Genomic DNA, 19,840 nt, shown 5'->3' with positions numbered 1-19,840 from the left:
CAGCAGAAAATTAGGGAAAACACCGATGGAGTGCCCAGCTTTTGCTATCAGGACTTCTTTCCGAGGTGTCCGTCGGGTACCCGAGGAACGCGGCAGCGCCTGCCCCGCGCTCCTGGGCTGGAGCCGCCCCGCACTGCCGTGGGTCCGTTCCCTGCTCCCCGCTCCGCACAAGCTCCTTCTCCCGGCGACCGGCGGGGGCAGGGAGCCACCAGAGCCCCGCCGAGCCACCGGAGACCCCTGCACCGGCGGTACGTCCCCAAGCCATGGGGACCCCCCGAGCCGCCGGGGATGCCCGCACGGCCGGGACCTCCCGGGCCCCCCCCGAGCCGCCGCCGGCCGCGCTCCCGGCGGAGTCGGGCGGCACCTGCGGGCAGGTCCCGCTACTGCAGCGGCGGGCGCGGGGCCGGCCCCGCCGGGACGGCTCCGGTGCGGAGCGGCCGCGGGAACGGCGAGGGGGCACCGGCACGGGGGGCTCCGGGCAGCGCCTCCGCCCCCGGCTGTCAGCGCTCAGCACAGACACGGCTCGACCGAGGCTGCCGCTCTCTCCGCCGGTGCCTCCGGGCGCGGCAGGATGCTGCCGGTCCTTCCCCAGGAGCTCTCCACGCTGGCACGGGGGGATAGCAGCTTTCCAGACCCGCAGCAGTGTTCCTGGCTATTGATGGCAGCATTTCCTATTGCTGGAAAAGATGCGAGGCCGAGCTGCTGCACCCTGAGCACCCAGTGCTGCGAGGCTGGCTGTTCACTGACAGCCCCATTGTGCAGGGAGTTTGGAAGCTCCAGGCGTTTCCTCCCAATCCACGCTTTAAAAAAAAAACAGAATGTGATTTCTCGTCATCATCTGAAGGGACAGACTGGTTGGAGAATCACAAGAAATCATCAAATCAAGCCCAAATCATGGAATCCTGGAAAGGAATGAGTTGGAAGGGACCTTAAAGCTCATCTCATTCCAACCTCCTGCCATGGGCAGGGACACCTTCCACTAGACCAGGTTGCTCCAAGCCCATCCAACCTGGCCTTGAACACTTCCAGGGATGGGGCAAATGTTCATGGGAATTTCTAAAAATCCCAAACACACACTGCAAAGCAGTTCCTGAAGACGTGGGGAGCCTTTATGGGCATTTGTGAGCTTCCAGTTAAATGAATTGCTAAAGAAAATCGTGAGGGCTGGTGGCCCGGTCACACAGCAGGAGGGAGCAGACTGGCAGTCACAACTCCACACTGGAGCTGCTCTGAGGATTTGGAAAAGTTGCAGTCAGAGGACGGACCCTGCTTTGTCCGCAGAGCTCCTGGGGCAGGACTGCCCTGGGTGAGAGCCGTGTAGATCCCACTGTCGTGAGCTGGATGGGTGAAAAGAGGAAAATCCAGAGTACTGGACAGGGCAGGTTGAAAATGTGGGAGGCACATTGGGTCTTCCTGATCCCCCCAATGCAGAGGCAGAGGGATTCAGCTCAGAGATGCTGCTGGCATGGGTGGGGGTCGGGGTGGTGTTTTCACTGCAGGAGTCACATTTGGGGCCTATTTTAAACATGTCCCCCACGTCGCCGAGTGTACGTCTCGAGGATTGAAATAGATGGCGGTTTGATCATTGTGTCTCCCAGGGAAATGGTTTTTAATGAGGTTTTAAATAATAAAGTGGGATAATTTCCCTGGCTGGCAAGATCATGAAATTTTTATGCCTCCTTTCTCTCCCAAAGTTTTATCACCCTTTATTTTTAGTGATGTATAATCCCCGCTTTTGAGAAAAAAAAAGCAGAGAAACCAGTGACACAGGGAAAGCCACTCCTGGGCAGGGATCCTTAGGCGGGAAGCAGTCTGGGGGCAGCTTCACAGACAGCCTGTCCACACCCCCTGGGGATGGGAGAACACCCCAGAGGGGCAGAGGGACTCCCAGTGTTGGTGCAGGGTGCCAGTACTGGGTGCATGATGCTGGTGCTGGGTGTAAGTACTGGGTGCAGGCTGTGAGTACTGGGAGCCAGTACTGGGTACGTGATGCTGCTGCAGGGTGTGAGTACTGGGTGCATGGTGCTGGTTCTGGGTGCCAGTACTGGGTTTGTGATGCTGACGCTTGGTGCCAATACTGGCTGCATGGTGCTGGGCCTGGTTATCAATAGTGGCTGCATGGTGCTGGTCCCGTGTGCCAGTATTTGACACTGGGTGCTGGTGAGGGTGCGAGTACTGGGTACACGGTGCTGGTGCTGGGTACCAGTACTGGTTCTGTGATGCTGGTGCTGAGGCACAGCAGTGGGTCCCTGGCGCTGTGCCGGGTGCAGGGGCTGGGGCCGTGGGTGGTGCGGGTGGGTGTCTGTGTGTGCGTGCGCGTGTGTGCCGTGAGGAAGTGCCAGGGCTGCAATCGCTTTCGGAAGTGGCCGGCGGGGCCGGGCCGGAGCCTGCGCAGTGCCGCCGCCGCCGCTCGGCTCCCGCTGCCGCTCCCTCTCCCTCCGGTGCCCAGCCCGGCGGCAGCGCAGCGGCGGCGGCCGGGGGCGGCGGCGGCGGCGCGGATGCCCGGCCCGTGAGTACCCCGCGCCCCGGCCCGGGGGTGCCGCGGATGGGGGGGGACGCGCGCCCATCGCTCCGCTCCCTCGCCCGGTGCCCAGCCCAGCCTCGCTCCCCCGGCGGATCCCGCTTTGCCCACCCCCTCTCCCTCCCCCAGCCCCTTTGCACGCTCCCCCTGCATGGACCCCTGCCCCGGGCATCCTCCCTCCTACACGGCTCCCCCCACACGCGCTGAGCCCCGCGGAGGATGGAGAGCCCTGCCCGTGCCTGTCTGTCTGTCCGTGCGTCCGTGTGTCCGGCTGCTGCCTGTCACCGGCCCCATGTGCGAGCGCTGGGGCGGGGGGATGCTCTGTGGGGACGGGCCGGCGGCGCGGGGGGACCCCGAGCACCGAGCAGGGAGGGGGAACTCCCCGCCGCATCCCCCCAGGGGAGGGCAGGGCTCCTGCCAGGAGGAGGAGGAGGAGGATGGAGAGGGGGAAGGAGGGGGGCACCCTCCAGCCGCAGGGCCGGCTGCGCCGGGGTTTGCCCAGCTCGGGGCGGGGGTTGCAGGGAGGATCCCCCCCCGGAGGCCTCCCCGGTTCTTTGGCACCCACAGGTGGGTGCCAGGGCGGCGCCGGAGCATCCACGCAGCGGCTCGGCCGGGCAGAGCTCCCTGGCCGTGCAGCTGCCCGGGCACCGTGCAGAGGGCGCTGAGCCTCGCCAGGGCGATGGGCAGCCCTGACCCGGCCGGCCGGGGCTCGGGGAGCACCGGGGCTCGGGAAGGTTGCCTGAGGTCAGGGCAGCCGCAAGTTCCGGTCCCCGCGGGGTGCTCCAGCAACGGCACGGCCAAGGGTTGGCCAGAGGGATCTGCCTCGGTGGTGTCGGGGACGCGGCTGTCCCCCGAAGGGACGTGACATGCGACGGTGGCCCAACACGAGCCCATCACGTGGGCGGCGTCGCGGGATGCCGGCACTTGGCGCTGCGTCCCCGTGGCCAAGGGATGGAGAGGGCCAGGAGCGGCCGCCGCGCCGCGTGCCCCCGCGCACCGACAGGTTCCCCCGGGAAGCTCCCTCTCCCCGCCGCTTCCATGAGGCTGCTCTGGCACGGATCCATGGCCTTATTTAAGAAACTAAACAAGAAGTGTTAAGCGAGTGGGAGGGATTCCCCTGCTGCGAGGGGAGTTCATTCCCCTCTGGATGCATCTCCATCCCTGTCGATGGAGACGCTTGTCCCGTGTCATGCTGGCTGAGCAGAGCCATGGCATTTGCTGGCCTGGTGCTCGTCCTTTTCTTTGGGAAAACGGGTCGCCCCAGTGGGCACATATTTCAGAGTATCTCCCAAGGGAGAGCGCCACATCAGATTTCCCTACAAGGATTTTAGCTGCTCCGCATCAGCCCTTCCCCACAAATGACTCAAGCCACTAATCAAAATACAGTCATGTTCTTCAGCCATTAAACAACCTCCACCTCACAGGATTGTAGTGGAGAAGCAGGAGTTCAGTGACACAAATATATCTCAGTCAGGGTGCAGGCACTGGTTTTGATATTATTGTTTAAAAAAAGAAGGAACTGAAGGCAGATAAATAATTCAAATGAAACCCAGAGAGGGTAAGGGAGAAAAATACCTTGACAGGGTAGTTGGTTCTGAGTCTGCCCAAGGTGCTGGAGCAGCACATGTCAGCCACCTCCTGAAGTGCATCCTCTCCCATCTTTGCTGAGCTTTGGTTTTAGTCTTTGCTTTTAGACTGGACTTGGGCTCCAGCATCTTGGGTTTCAGCTGGACTGATGCAGAGTGGGTGGTTGAGCTCAGTGCTCAGAGCTCTTCCCTGCGAGCAACAGGTCAGGAGTGGCAAAGCAGACACTGTGTCAGTCCTCAACCTCTGCAGAGTGTGAGCTCAAGTTGCTGTGGCTTTTCCTCTTTCTTTTTTTCCAAACTTTTATCCTCTGGATAAAATAATTTTGGAAAGCTCAGGAGGAGGTAAGAGCCACTCTGCCTTTCCCCTCCAGCTCCTCCTGCTCCTCAGATCAGTTCCTGCACCAACCCCTGTCCATGCCTGAGCACCCCAAAAAAGAACAGCCAGGGCACAGCAAGGCCAGCAGGCATCACCACTGCCATGCCGCACTCTCAGGGTTCAGCACTCCGGGCTCTTGCGTGGAATAACAGCAGGTTCCGAGTGATCCGGTGCCCACAGCCTTCACCCGAGACTTCCTATTGCTCAGTTCCTTATTCATCTGCACATCTCTCTCTGCATTTCCCTTACAGAAGCTGTTCAGAGAGGGGGGGTGGATCTAAAGCCAGCTGTTTATATACATTGTTTCATAGTTATCTCTTATTTTGGAGAGAAGAAAAGATCCTGGACCTTAGCAGTGATTTTTTGCATCCCCTCATGTGTTACAACCTGGGTTTTGCCCATGGGGACAACAGGATAGGGGAAGTGTCCGACATCTTCTATGGTGTGAGAGGGGAAGGAACTGAACTCACAGGGACTCCAACCACCCTGTCACAGACTGGGAAGCAGCTCTGTGGTGCCATCACTGCCCCAGCTCCAGCGGCTCAGGGCATAGGCATCCAGCCCCACAGGCATCTCCCTATTCACTGCCCTGCCTCCTCCAGCTCATTCCCGTCACTGCTGGGCTCAGCTAGCCCATTTCCTTTCCCAGCTGCCTCTCCATGGGTTGCCCCATGCAGCACAGGGAGGGGGACCTGCAGAAAGTCTGGAATCCTCTCTGCCTTGGCCATCCGATGGGTGTGATGGTAACTCCAGTAACACCACTGGCCAGCTCTCCCCTCTGCTCCTACAGGTTTCAGGACATGCAGAACTTTTCACAGGGATTGAACATCTTAAATCCAGTTATGTGTGCTCTGCAGAAGCTGTTGGCTGTGCTGGTTCACAAGCCATGGGGTGACTTCCCTGTGCAGCTCCCCAGCCTTCCTCAGGGCCTGGGGACACAAGAACTGGTGACTTTGGGGTAAAACTGTAGTGAAGGCAGAATCCTGGCTCCATCCAGGTCCTGAGCACAGTGTAAGACAAGGCAGCAACCCCAGAGTTTTGATCGACCTTTCACCCTTCTGCAAAAGCGCTCTCTGGGAGCATGGAGAATTATTTTATTTCTATTATTTTTGGCTGGAAATCCACTGGGTTCCTTCTTCAGAGTGGACCAGTAACAGAAACCTCCTGCATGTGATTTTCCCCCTCCCCAGACACTGTGCTGCGCATAGAGGGTGATGCCTCAGCCCATCCCATCATCTCCTCTGGGTTCATGGGATATCAGCAGTCCTGGGTCAGTGTCCAGGAGAGGCAGGGAGTGCTCTGCCACTCACCCATCCTGCAAAACCTCCTGTCCTTGGCCATTTTGTGGAAGCAAAATTTAACCAGGAGAAGGGTGGAGCAGCAATGAAAACAACAACAAAGTCCTTTGGGGTTCAGCTTTACCATTCATCTTAGACATGGAAAAAAGGGGGTTTCCTGACAGCAGGAAAATGTATGGTCGAGTTTTAGAACAAGCCGCCCTTCCAGTTCTCCAACCACTTGGAACCAGCCTCGGTTGACCTTTTGAGGGCTCTTTGCTCCAGCTGTGGAGACACGCTGGGCTCAGGGGCCCAGGTTTGCCACACTCCAGACTCACTTGTCAGCACTTGCCTGCTCTGGAGGCAGAAATGCTGCAAAGCCTCTGGGGCAACAATGAGATGGGCATGGCAGGAGCGAAGCCCGTGTCATTCCTGCGCGTGGCTGTGGCTCTGCGTGCAGGGGACAGGCTGTGGGTGCACTGGCAGCCCACTCCCAGCGCTGGAAGCACTGCTGGTTCAGCCTAAAGGTGCTCAGCAGAAGGGTTCGAGGTAAGGGCTTGGGTTTTCCAATTGCTCCCCCTCCTGCAGGTTTGAACCCAAGCGGGGCTGTAGCTTCCTCTGACAGAAGGCGAATGCCCAAGCAGCGTTCCAGGGCAAAGGGCAGGCGAAGAACAAACAGGTACATATTGGCATTAATGGGCAGGAGCCCTGGAAAAGGAACAGAAAGCTTCAAGCTTGACTGGAAAAAAAAACAACAAAAACCAAGGGAAGATGCTGCCTGAGAGCCTGGTGTGGGTTTCACCAGGAGGAGAGAGCTGGCAAAGCAGATTTGGTGCTGGAGAAATGTATTGCTGTGATGGCAACTTGTATCTGCTGATGGGACCTTCACCCTGCAGCATCCTGGGGGCTCAGCAAGGGGCATCACCAAGGGTCTGAGATCCCCTGCATGGCCCACCATCTGAGCCCAGAAGGCCTGCAATGGGCACCCACCATGGCCAGGGTCCTGCACCCTGGCTGGCAGCAGTGGGCTGCAGTTGCTGCACTGTTGGGCGCTGCCCCAGGGCCAGGGCCACCTCTGTGGCATGGGGCCACGCAGGGTGACAGTGCTTCCTTCCTCCCCACACTGCCAGCTCCTCCCTGGGGTGATGGAGCTGAATCCCACCATCAATCTTCCCCTTTGGTTGGGGTTTAAATCACCAGGGCAGCTCTACTTGGAGGACAAGAATTGCTCACCCTGATCCCTGTTGCCTCTTGTGGCTGGGGCAGGGCAGAGCCTCACTGCTGCCCTGGTGCCACGACCACAACACACGGGTCACCTGTGCCCCTTGGGATGCTCCAGAACTTGGGCAGGGCATTAGGTCACCAGATCCCCCTTTCCCTGGGTGTTTGCCTGCAGGATGGTCTCCTGGGGGGCTCGTTCCTCAGCCCCCCAGTGGTTTAATGTAGGACAAAAGTCTGATGTGGGAGGAAGTTTTGCTGGTACAAGTGAAAGCCCAGCTCTGCAAGCTGTAGTCCAGGGACCTGGTGATGGGGACAAGTCCCAGACCTGGGTGCTCACCAGCACTAAGTGACATCTGCCTGAAGCCAGGCTTCCAAAGGCATCTGTCAGGGCTGGCAGCATGGAGGCAGCAGCACCCACAGCTGAATAAACCATGGTGGGCAAATGCCCCTGGTTGTAGCATTTGGGATGTGCTCCCCTTGTCCCGATCTGTCCTGCTGGTGTGGCCCTGGCCTGGCCAGTCCCACTGCCCGTTCAGCCGGGCACGGCCCTGCCCTGACCACATAAATGCCACATGGGGCCACGCTTTGGGCAGGAAGTGTGGCTGGAGAGCAGGGCCAGACCTGTCCTCAGCATGGTCAGACTCACCTCCTGCCCGTGCCAGCAGAGGCTCCCAAACCTCCTCATGCACTTCCTGGAGCCTCCCGTGCAGGGCTCTGGATGCAGCCAGTGGGGTTTGGTCTTGTGCCAGGGCTGGGGGACAAATCATCCCTCAGTTGTGTTGGGAGCTCTCAGAGCCATGCTAAGCCGGCCCTTTGATCCAGCATTGCCCTGTGATGCAATGTCCTTCCTTTTCATCCCAATCCTGCCTTGATTTTCCATCTGGGTGCTCATTTCCTTGAAAGGTGCCATTCTTCATCCCTCAAATTACCACTGTCCTGTGGTCCCAGGGGCCTGGCAGCATCCCATAAACAAGGAGCACCCCGCCACCGGCCCAGCTCAGCTCCTACCCTGGCCATGCCAGTGCCATATCCCTCCCTTTCCCCTGCTCTTCCCTCCCATCAACCACCAGGCTCCTCCATCCGTTTAGCCCCTGCTGAGTATTGATCACTGATCTCTCTTCTCCTTTCCCATGGATCATTACCGAAGGCGGAACAGGCGCCTGCCCTAACACCACGATACCTCTGGTAGTAGAAACATAATTGTTAGGGCTTGCCGTACTAAATCCCCCATCTGATTGGCATGGGGGCTATTTTTATGCTGTAAAATAATTAACTCTGTTTCAGTGCAAAAGCTGGGGTCAGGGGGATGGGTGCTGTCAGAGCTGTGCCTGTCATGCTGCCCAGAAGCCATGGTGCCAGGCCAGAGCCATGGGTCTGTTCTCCTCTTCCCAGCAGGTGCTGGAGGGGTTCATGTGGTCCTTTTGGGAGGGCTCATGGTGGGATTTGGCTTGGAGGATGCTCAAGCAGAAATACACTGGGAGCAGAGGAGATGGCTGGTCTGGAGAAGGACCCTGGCATTGTCCTCATCCTGGCAGGACAGGGACTGTCAGCTCTCGTGGTGCAAGGGACTGGGGAGGTGTTTGGACACACTGAAGCATCTCAGTTCCCATCAGCAGGACCTGCCTCCCCAGCCTCTGGGAACGGCAGAAAAATCACTGCAGGGCATCTGCAGTGGCTGCAGAGGATCTCCCCAAAGGTACCCGCTGGCCACCGTCGCCTCAGCCACGTGTGCGGGCACACCTGCGGCGTTATCAGTGCCATGGGCAGGGTGCTGCCACATGGGCACAACCACCCCCTCATCTCAGCAGGACCCAGGGAGCCCACCCAGCCACTGCCAGAGATCATCGGCACCTCCGTGCTGGGAGGATTGGAGTCAGCCCAGCCCCATCCCGCAGAGCCAGGGGGCTCAAGCCCTCAACCTCTTTCATCTTTTTCTAAAAGATTGCTAAGGGGGGGGATTGAAAACAGAGTCTAAAAATAACTCCTAAAACTTCCTGTGCTGCTGGCAGGTGGCTGGGACAGGCTGCGGGGGCGGGAGGCAGCTGTGGGGCTCGGTGGCGGTGCCCCGGCGGTTTCCATGGGGTAACCCCGGCAGAGGGGTCCCGGGGAGTGCCAGCCCCCTGTCACCCACCCCAGCTGCCTGCTGGGCCGCCTCGCCTCTGGTTGCACTCAGTGGCTCGTTCCAGCCAAATTTGGCATAGATCAGAGGTGCTGGGACCTCCTGGGAGAATGCCAGGGAGGGGGTGGGGAAGCTGCAGGCTGTGCTGAGCCCTTATTAGACACTGGAGAGTCCAGCAGCACGCGGGCAGCCAGGGCTGCCAAGCTCTCCTTGTGCTGATCCAGCGTGGCTGGTCAAGCAGGTGATGGGTGTTTGCAGCTCCTCCAAGGCATGGAGAGGGGTCAGACCCAGTGCTGCTCCTCGCTGAGGCATCACTGGCCTGTGACAGGGACTCGGCCTGGGATGGTGTCTCCGTTGCCACTGGGTTTGTTCATTGCCACCACCCAAATGATCCCTGCAGGGTTCTGTGATGAGCAGCAAAGCTGCTGTCCCGGCTTTGACCCGTAAGATACGAAGGGAAGGTCCTTCATGGGGTGGAGAGTGGCAAGAGGTGGCCAGAGAATAAAAATACTCTCGGTGCCAATGAGCTGGGGGTGCCAGAGGCTGTGGGAGCATGGCTGTATCCTGACAGCCCCCAGCTCTCTCCCTGCCTGGTAGCAGCAAAGGGAATCCTGGAAAACCATCTGGGAAAAAAATGAGGTTCAGGTGCCCAGAGAAGCAGAGCCCGGCTGAGCCCCTGGAGCACCAGAGGGTGACGGCAGAGGAAGGAGCTGCCGACGCCGGTGGTGACTTTTGGGTGACGGGGAGGTTTCCATCCGGATGGAGTGGCGCTGGGGACAGCAGCAGCAGCACAACCGCGTTGGGTTTTTCGTGCCGGGGTGTTTGGGCTCGGGAGGAGAGGAGATAACAACTCGTGTCCCGGGGAAGGCGAGGGAAGCAGCTGCGCTGAGCCGGGCGCTGGGATGAGCTGATAACAAGCACATGGCGCTGCCCCAGGGGAGCGGGGGTGGGTGCCAGCATCCCTCCTTCCTCTTTCTCCCCTTTCTGCCCTTTTTCACCTGCGGTGAGACCATACCACTGAGGGGCAGCCGCCAGCAGAGACCACAAGCGGTGCTGGTCGCTTTTGGGCTGGAGCCTCCTCCGCCCACAGCAGTGCCGAGGGTGAATTTAATCAAGAAAACGGAGGTTGGCGGCTGATTTCTCTCCCTCTCTCTCTCTCCTGTTTCTTTTTTTCCTGAAGAGGAAAAAAACCAAACAACTTTGTTTGTGAGTCACTCTTGGCCGAGGGAGCAGGGCTGCGCTCTGTGCATCAGGCTGGCACATCCCACCTCGCACGGACGATGCTGCCGGGAGGCACCGCCGGCGGCTCTGACTCAGCTCACCCTCAGCACAGCCCCTTTCCCTCACTGCCCTCCTCGCTGCCGGTGTCTGTGCCCTGCGGGCAGTGCTGGAAGCCCGGGGACATCGGAAGGACAGCGTGGCAGAAAGCACCGTCGCTTTGAAGTGGCCTCGGCTGGTCACTGAGGACCGAGGTGCAGCCTGCACGCACCCTGGGGACATATCCTGCCTGTCACTCTCAGCAGAGCCGCTTCCTTGGCCATGGGGTTGTTCCAGCGCCAGCGTGGCCGGGCTATCTCTGAGAAGCTGTCATCAGTGCCAGTCCTGGCTGGGGAGCCCCATCTTGGTTGCCCTCGTGCCTGCCGGATCCAGCCCTCCTGGGAAGCAGGAGGCTAAGCTGGAAGCAGGAGGCTGAGCTGGCTCAGCCCCTGGTGGGACCCACTGTACGCCTCTCCTGCCCCATCGAGGCAGCTGGCCCCGTGATGGAACAGCAAGGAGAGCGTCTGGGCCGGGCGGGGGCTTTCCCAAAAAAGGCCTGAACTCTTCGGTTGAGTTTGCCACTTCCCTTACCACTCCCTTTCCTGTGAGAGGATGTGTTCAGCCGCTTTTCTTTTCTCTTTCTCTCTTCTTTTCTCCCCCACGTCCCTGCCCGCAGAGCCGGCGGTCCTGGCGATGCCACGCACCCCCTGAGCCGGCCGGGGTCACCCTGGCTGGCACGATGGCCAGGCTGCAGGTACGGACACGCCACAAGAGCTGCTCCCACACCCCCCAGTCCTCCCAGGACCCACGGCACAGGGTTGGTGGGCATGTCGGGGGTCAGCACAGACTGTGCTGGGGGTGCCCCTGCATTGGGGTAGGCGCTGATTTGCGCCCGACGCTGCAGAACTGGGGGAGGCTGCTTTGCCCAGGGTGAGCAGGGCACAAGGAGCTTCACGTGCAGGTGTGTGGGATGGGGCCAACATCTCAGCAAGGCCTGCTAGAAGGGGAGGTTCCCCTTTGAAAGCGATTTTGGGGAGAGCTTGTCTTGACCGGTTGCATGGAGGGCCCCCTCTCCATTCAGCAAGAGGACAGTGTGGTGCCAGACTCATGGGGACATCACGGGGGTGTGACCTGGCATGGCCCAGGGACACCCGGCACACGGGGACTCCCAGACTCACAGGGGGCTTGGGGAGCTCAGGGAGGGTGACTTTTGGGGCATCTCTTCTCTTTGTGGGGAAATGTCCCCTTTTTGTCATCCTTCCTCTTTCTGCAGCCTCAAGCGCACGCCCTTGCCTTCCCTCCGGCACTTCCCTATCCGCCAGCCCCAGCAGCCCCATGGCGGGGCCTGGCACTGGGGCAGCTGGTGAGAGCCCCATGGCACCCAGCCCTTGCCAGCATGGTGAGGTGGGGGTGGCAGGGGCATTAAGGGGTGCACAGTGCTGGGAAATCATCCCTGCAAATCCAGAGCATGATGGCAGCACCCTTCAGTGCCCATCAGAATGTGCTGGCATTGCCTTTTGCTGCCAATCCAGATGTGCTGGCGTTGCCTTTTGGTGCTCGAAAGGATGACCTCAGCATCACCTCTTGGTGCCGTCAGACAAGGTCCCTGTGCAGCCTCACAGTTCCCCGGGGCACAGCTCACTCCTCTGGAATGGCCCTGGGTGTGTCCCACAGCACCCAGCGTGGGCAGCGACCTGATCCTGCTCCTGGCCGGGTGCTGAGCACAGCCCTTGGCATGGGAAGGGGATGCTCCTGCCAGGGGATGCCACCCCCTCCTGCTGCCTCTCCAGGGTGTGTTGGCTCAGCCGCATGCGGGTCAGCTCTTGCCAAGGAGCGAGGCAAAGTACCTGGATGTCCCCACATCCCGGTTCCTCAGTCACCCCCAATCCAACCTTTCCATAGCCCAGGGCTGTGGCAGAGCCAGGGTGAGCTGGGAGGGAGCAGGGTTTTCGTAGTCTTCAGGTTGTCCTCCTGCTCACGCCGTTCCCACAGCCTCAGCACCAGTTCCTGTTGTTGGTGCCACAGCCTGCGGCAGTGCTGGGATGAGCAGTGGGATGTGGGTGGGCAGCAGGAGGAAGGATGCTGGGAGTGGAAGATGGTTGGGCCAGGGGAAGCAAAGGAAAGGGAAAAAGTCGGGGGTTCAATGGATCCGAAGGCAGCATGGCGCGAGAGGGAGCGGAGCTGCTGCTGAACCGGGTGACAAAGTCACAGCCGTCCTGCCAGCACTCGGGGCTATAAATAGGGACAATTGGGAGTGAAACACAGACTCTCCTTTTTCGTTCCTGTGGGAGCACTGGGACTGTGGGAGGGTTTGTGAGGGCCCAGGAAAGCACTGCTGGGTGATGGCTGTGCTGGGAACAGGGGGGCTCTGACCCCAGGGCTCACGGAGGGCTCTGGGGACAGCTGTGTCTCCAGCTGCATCCCATACCCTGGCTCTGTCCCCTTGCTGTGTCCACAGCAAGACTCAGACCCAAGGTGATGAGACCTGGGGCTGCTCAAGGTGGGGATGCTGAGGCTGAGATGTCTGGGGGCTCTCCCTGCCTGCTGCCACTGCTCCCATTCCTTCCTTCTGGCAGGGGAGGGACCACGATTGCTGCCCAATCACCCTTGGCAAGGCACAGGGACGTAGAGCCAGCTGTGGCCATGACATAATCCCTGCCCATGCTGAGCCCATCACCCACCATCACTCCTGCCCAGGAGCATCCCTGCTCCAGGCTGAGCCAGTGGTACAGGCAGGGACAGGCAGGTGGCATGGGACAAGGTTTGGCTTAACGCCAGGAGCTGTGAAAACTCACCCCCACCACCCTGTTTCCTTCCACTCACATGATGCCGTGGAGCAGCTCTGACTTCCCCATCCTGTGCCTGAAGACAACTGGGATTTCAGCCACCCTTCCTCATGGCACAGGGCATGGCCAGGGATGTGCAGGGCCAGCACTGAGCCCCTCACCCTGCCAAGCCCCTCTGCTGCCTGCAGCGAGCCCCACAGCATCCCCAAAGTGTGGGATGGAATCCCAGGCAAAGCATGGGGCTGGAAGAGCATGTCCTGATGTATTTCCTCTTTACTTTCCTTCTCACTTCCTTTTCTTGCACTTTCTGCCTGCTGCCCTGCCCTCACTTGCCTCCTGCCCAGGGCTTTCCCCAGTGTCAAGCAGCCCCCAGAGCTGCTCGAAGCTGGGGGTTCTGTGCAGTAACGTGGTGCTGCTCCTCTCCCTCCCCACAGGCTCCATCCAGGAGGCGGCAGGGACATTAGCCAGGGGGTCTCACGGCTCACCTGCAGGCTGGGAGGAGCTGAGAGCGGCAGAACAGCCCCTGAAGCACGACCCAACCCCGTGCACCGTGTATGAGGCTGGGACGCAGGTGAGGGGTGACTGAGCGGGGAGCCAGGGTGGCAAGCAGGAGCCAAAACTAAATCACAGCAAGTCACTGCGCAGGGGTCCCTCCTGTACCTCTGTGTGCTTGCACAAGGTGGGGAATGATCATTGGCAGCTCCCTGACCCTCTCCACCCTCCTGCCTTTCAGTACGCAGGACCGGCGTCCGCAGAGTCACCCCTTCCGATGTCCCGGCATGAGACTTCTCCGACAACGGTGCAACCCGCCAGCAACCACCGCCCCAACGCCTGCTGCTTCTGCTGGTGCTGCTGCTGCAGCTGCTCATGGTACGTCCCACTGCCCGCCTGGCCCTGGCTCCTGTGGGGTCAGTGAGCATCACCCACCTCGTCAGCCCATAGGCAGGGAGGTCATAGAATTGTAGAAAGCCTTGGGTTGGAAGGGATCATAAAGATCATCTCGTCCCAACCCCCTGCCATGGGCAGGGACAGCTTACACTGGACCAGGTTGCTCCAAGCCCTGGTCTTGGACACTGCCAGGGGTGCAGGGATCGCATGTGTGGTGTTGTTCCTCTGTGCTTTGTGCAGCACCAAGTGCTTGGATGCAACTGCTTCCTGAGCAGGTGACCAGGTCTGAGGAGGGGGGTCCCACAGCTGCCCCCACTGCTGGGTTCCCTGCAGCCCTGCAGTGCAGCTGTGGCACCCAAGCCATGGGCAGTGGGTGCTGGAGGGCAGCTAGAATGGAGATGGCCCTGCTCCCTGAGCTGAGCCTCTGAACCCCTTGTGTGCTCGTTGGGTTGGGAGCTGAGAGCAGGACAGGTGCATGGCTAGACAGGTGTGAACTGGAGCAGATGGGTACCAGTGGTGCTGTGGCGTGAGGCTCCCCCCAGCACAGAGCCTGGTGAGCCCCAGCTGAGCCTGGGTGCACTGTGACTCCTGTTCATGAGCCAAATCTTTTAGAATACATAGAGCAGAAAGCAGCAGTGGGACTCCCCAGTGCTGCCCAGATGGTCTCCAGGGAGGGATGGCCCTGGTCCATACGAGCCCTCTGGGAAGCTCTGCCTTGGAGCAGCAGGTGCAGAGTCCAGCCCTGCCCTCCCAGCACTGACCAAAGCCAAGGATGGAACCAGCTGCTTGCCTCCATCTGCATCTCCTGTCCTTGCTGAGGATCTCCAGCTCCTTATTCTCTGGATATCCCAGATTTTGGAGAGCCCATCTGCTCTTCTTCCTCAGCATCTGCTCACTCAGAGATTGCTGATGGCTCCGGGCTTTGCAGCAGCTTTGGTCTTTACAGCCACCAAGAGCAGCGAGCTTGGAGGAGGAACAAACCCTGAAGCTGAGCCCCATGCATCTCCTTCCTAGACACTGCCCTTGGCTTGGTGGCATTCCCTGTGTCTCTCCTTCATCTCGGCAAGAGCCTGTGAGCAGAGATGGAGCAGAAATCTCAGAGATGCGACAGATATCCCTCCTATATCCTGTTCCTGGAGCAAGCAGTGCTGCTTGCTGAGTGGGGCTCAGGCATGGCAGGCAGTGAGCCCTGGGGGTGTCACAGCCAGGGACATGCCCACAGCTTCACCCATGCCAGCTGCCCATGCTGGGGCAGAGGTTTGCACAGCCAGTCTTGCGCGAGCAGCGAGGGACGGTGTCGCAAGCAGGAAGGGCTGCGGTCAGTGCCGGGCACCGAAATTCAAGGGCCCAGGGGAAGTTGGCTGATGGCTGCTCTCCACTTGTGCCACCAGCACCCCCAGGGGCAAGGGGACACAGGGACAGGAACACCACATCCCCAAGCCCCAGCCCCTCTATCCCGCTATCTGCCTGCAGGCCGGACTGGTGCTGGCACATCACCAATAAGCCCTCGTTTATTTACTGGTGATTATTCGTGACAGTTCACGACAGCTTCGCCTTGGGCCGATCCAGCACTGACCTCTGCCGGCTGCTGTGGCCACTCCGGCTCAGCTCAGTCCTGGCACACATCCCTGGCACATGGCCCTGGCACACAGCCCGGGTGGTGGAGTGGGACCAGGGCCACAGCAGTGCCTGAGCACAGGGACACCCTCACATGGTGACAGCAAAACTGCACGAGGGAACCAGGGTGCCACCAGGGCAGCAAGTATGGGGAAGGCATGGGTGGGGGGTGCTGGTGCCCATGGAGGAGATTGAGTGATCGGGGTCAAGGTGGGGTCTGCACGTGTCCCCAGTGCCCCTGACTACCTCTCTGTCTCCCCGTTAGGAACGAGGACCGGGAGCGAGCATGGAGAGCATCCCGGGAGACCAAACTGGAGACCATCCCAAACTGTGAAGCGTGGTGAGTGCAGGGGCAGTGCAGTGGAGGGGAACGAGCACAGCATGGCACTGTCCCCTCTGCCATCCTCCATGGCAGCCAGCGCTGTGTCCTGCCCCTGGGATACACACAGGGCAGAGGGTCAGGGCACCAGGGCTCAGGGGTTCCTGGTGTTGTGTCCAGCAGCTCCTCCCCAGTTCTCACCAAGAAACAGAGACCCTGGAGCCACAGGCTGAATCCTACTGTGATTCTGCCCTTGGGCCCATTGCAAAGGGAAACTGAGGCATGGAAAAACCTCAGCAGATTTCAGACCTCATCCTGCCCTTTAGATCCACTGCCAAAAGCATCGTGCAGCCACAGGGAGAGGTGTTGGGGCACAGTTCCTCTGGGATGGGACCAGGGATGAGCAGGAGGGACACAGTGGGATCCCTGGCCGGCTGTAACGCCATCCTCTTGCCTTCCCCCGGACCTGCCAGCGCCAAACCCACGCCAGAGGAGGTGCAGGGCTGGGCACAGTCCTTTGACAAGCTGATGAAGAGCCCGGCGGGGCGCAACGTCTTCCGGGAGTTTTTGCGGACTGAGTACAGCGAGGAGAACATGCTCTTCTGGCTGGCATGTGAGGAGCTCAAAACCGAGTGCAACAAGCACACCATCGACGAGAAGGCCAGGATGATCTACGAGGACTACATCTCCATCCTCTCTCCCAAGGAGGTAGGAGGCAGAGCCTTTGAGGGGAGGGCTCAGGCTAAAATGGAGCTGGGGAGGGCTCTTAGGGAGAAGTCTCTGTTCCAGCTGCCGCCAGAGCCCTGTGACAGTCCTGGGAGGAGTTTGGCAGGGTAACGGCGGTGGGAAGGGGATATCCAGCTCTCAAAACCCCCGGGACGCTGCCGGCAGTGGGACCGCGGGCCGGGTTGTGCTGCGGGGCCGAGACCTCACGAGGGCACCAGCGGGCCGAGGAAATGCTGCATCCCGGCCTGCAGCATCCTCGGAGTGGGGGTACCCAGGGCGGGACCACCCCAACCCACCTCCCTGTGCCCAGCCGGGGGACACAGAGGGCACCCAGAGAGCTCCTCACTTCTCCCTGCAACCCTCCTCAACCACCAGGGCTCCAGTGCCAATGTCCTCTGGGATGGAGCACACTGTGGTCTCCCTACATCTGGTGCCACATTGATACCCAATTTCCCATGAGAGCGGGTGCAGGGATGGGTGCTGGGGCTGGGGGTTTGTCCTTGGGTGTCCCCCAGCCCCAGTTTCTCTCCATGCCTCCCAGGTGAGCCTGGACTCGCGGGTGCGGGAGGTCATCAACCGGAAGATGCAGGAGCCGTCCTCGCATACCTTCGACGACGCACAGCTCCAGATCTACACGCTGATGCACAGAGACTCCTACCCCCGCTTCCTGAACTCTGCCATTTACAAATCGCTGCTCCAGAGCGTCTCCCACTCCTCCTCGGAGTCCTAAGGGCACCCGCCGGCCGTGGGGACACCAGTGGGGACATGGTGGCCGGGGGGAGTCAGTGCCTCCTCCCCTCTGCTGCCCTCCTTGCCAGACCCCACCAAGTTTTTAGCTTTTTACCTATGAACTGTCACCCCGGTGTCTGGGCCACACTCCAGGACTGTCCCCAGGGCACAGCCTGGGCCAGTTCGTACTACTGATTCCCTGTCCTGTCCCCAGCGCTGGCCGGAGCGAGCTGGAGGAGCACAGGACAGTGCCTGGGGCCTGGTTCCCCCCACACCCTGTTTTGAAGAGGTCACTTTATCGCATCTCCACCACACCTGGGGACGTGGCACATCCCCGTTTGCCACCTGAGACCCAGTTGGGGACTGGGTTGGGGGTTTTTTGAGGTGGGGGGAGGTCAATTGTTGTTGGTTTGGGTTTGGTTTTTTTTTTAATTTTAAATGCTCTTTTGGTTGGCTTTTACTGGGGGACTTGAGGTGCGGGAGGGGGGATTGATGAGCATCTCTGTACATATAAAAACTTGTCAGGTTTACCTCGCTCCAGCTATTTGAGGTGGCCCAAAGGGCAGGGGGGTGGTGCTAGAGCCTGTTTGTATTCCCAATGGATCCAGATGGAGCAGAGGGCAGAGCTCTGAGCGGCCAGAAGGGACCTTGGGGATGTGCTTGGGGGGTGTGCAGGGGTGTGCCTCCAGTCAGTCCCCATGACACATCAGCACTGTTCCAGGACACCACACACAGTCACTCCAAACCCAGAGCATCCTGCATCCTTGGTTCATGGACCTCGGAGAGGGGGAAAACACCTACGTAGGTGTTGTTTGCCCTCCTGCAGAACCCACAGGCACCAGGACCCCTGAACGAGAGCGCTCCCAGCTGGCCCAGACCTGCCCTGCCAGCGGGGAGAAGCACAGGGCTCTGCCCTGGTCCTTCACTGAGCTGGACCCGGGCTCCACACAGGATGGGAAGTATCACAGGGAGGATACAGAATTCCCATGCGGTTTTGCACAGCACAAGGAATGATTTACTGAAGGCCCAGTATCCAGGATTAAAACATGTCTGTCCCTGCCCTTCACACTGTAACAAAGCCAACACGGGTTTTGCTGCCAGTCTTTGCTTTTCCTGGCCTACCACAGCAGTTTCTTATTTATCCACCCCTTCCCCTCCTCTCTTCAGCCCTTCCAAAGAAAAAAAGTGCTTTTTATTGAACATATTTTTTAAACAAACTAATTCTTTCAGCTTTTTTTTTTTGTTTTTGTTTCCTTCCTTCCTCATGGCATGACTGTGTGGAAATTCCTGTCAGAAAATTTAGTTTTCTTTGCCAAGCTGGAAATACAGTTCAAGAAAATGTATTTTTGAGAGAGACCAGCAATGGTTTATTAGGAATGTCAGTATTGTTATTATTGGCAGGTTTTCTCCCCAGTCTGCACCCTTACAGCATCCCCACCCTGCACAGGGGAAGTTTTAGTTCTGGGTTTATTCTGTAAGGGAAATACTCTCAAATGTGGCCCCAGCCTGAGGGTTGGAGGTTGAACATCCCTGAAGCTGTTCAAGAGCATGACAGGGGGTCAGAGCCCTTCCACACACCACAGAGGCCTCAGCACAGGGAAGACCCCACTGCCACCAGATAATCTAGCTTTTCTCTTGCTCCCAGTCCTTTTTAAACACCTTACAAAGCAAATCTTTACTTCTGAAACACCTCTTTACCCAGGGTGCTTCCCCTCCCTGGCTCTCCTTGGTTTTACCCCAGAAAATAGCACTGTAAAATGATATGGTTCTTTTCCCAAACTCCTGCTTGGGACTCTCAGTACCTAATTCAGGATTGTCAGAAGGCTGTACACAAGCTCAGCTCTGCTCCTCACAGGAACACAAGAAGAAAGGCAAGAGGCACTGGTAAAAGAGCTGGCTCCCTTTCCCAGTGCACGAGCCAGTGCCATGGTCAGTGTGGGTTTCAGATCCTGAAGCTTTTTCGGCATCACTGCGAGGACACTGCTCCCTACTAAACCTGGTTTGAATAATCCCATTCACCACAAGACTCGTGAGGCTTAAAGGAGTTGTCAGCGTCTTTGAATATTTTCCTTCTTGGGAGACTTGGCTGCACCCTGTGAAGTGAAAGCCCTGAGCAAAGGATGCTGGTGGGATCCCTGCCTCCGGAGCTGCAAAGCCCTCAAAGGGGCTGGGAGCACGTTTTCCGCTGCTTTCATGTGGCTGCTAACTCCTCTCCAAACATCTCCGAGGTCTCTGCTCAATGTCTGCTGTCTGGCATGCTGGGAAGCCAGTGGAAATACTTGTTTTTCACTCTGGAAGAGGGAAGCGATGCCATGAGAGATGTGACTGCAAATGCTCCTGCGCTGCTCGTCAGCACAAGAGCTGCAGGGCACAGCACTGCTCCTGGGCAGCCTCAGACTCAGAGGCCTGGCTGGGCTC

General features: G+C 59.2%; 1 protein-coding gene across 2 annotated transcripts; it reads left to right on the top strand.

Moving 5' to 3' along the window:
• Positions 1 to 2,418: 2,418 nt before the first annotated feature.
• Positions 2,419 to 18,765, top strand: RGS19 (regulator of G protein signaling 19). Of its 2 annotated transcripts, none has more exons than XM_032126846.1 (6): positions 2,419 to 2,509; positions 13,578 to 13,714; positions 13,877 to 14,013; positions 15,914 to 15,988; positions 16,441 to 16,675; positions 17,235 to 18,765. In XM_032126846.1, exons 3-6 carry the CDS (start codon positions 13,913 to 13,915, stop codon positions 17,421 to 17,423), a joined length of 600 nt encoding a protein of 199 aa, XP_031982737.1. In that variant the 5' UTR covers positions 2,419 to 2,509; positions 13,578 to 13,714; positions 13,877 to 13,912; the 3' UTR covers positions 17,424 to 18,765. The 2 variants fall into 2 exon arrangements, with proteins under 2 accessions (XP_031982737.1, XP_031982736.1); XM_032126845.1 differs by lacking the exon at positions 2,419 to 2,509 and adding an exon at positions 9,662 to 11,111.
• Positions 18,766 to 19,840: the final 1,075 nt, after the last annotated feature.

Source organism: Corvus moneduloides, chromosome 17 (assembly GCF_009650955.1).
Source record: "Corvus moneduloides isolate bCorMon1 chromosome 17, bCorMon1.pri, whole genome shotgun sequence".
NCBI lineage: Eukaryota > Metazoa > Chordata > Aves > Passeriformes > Corvidae > Corvus > Corvus moneduloides.
Note: the sequence above shows the minus strand (reverse complement) of the source record. Positions and strands in the feature narration are given on the sequence as shown.

Coding starts and splice junctions, on each gene's coding strand:
- RGS19 (XM_032126846.1), top strand. CDS start 13,913: ATGTCCCGGCATGAGACTTCTCCGACAACGGTGCAACCCGCCAGCAAC. Junction 15,989..16,440: donor ATCCCAAACTGTGAAGCGTG/GTGAGTGCAGGG, acceptor CGGACCTGCCAG/CGCCAAACCCACGCCAGAGG. Junction 16,676..17,234: donor CCATCCTCTCTCCCAAGGAG/GTAGGAGGCAGA, acceptor CATGCCTCCCAG/GTGAGCCTGGACTCGCGGGT.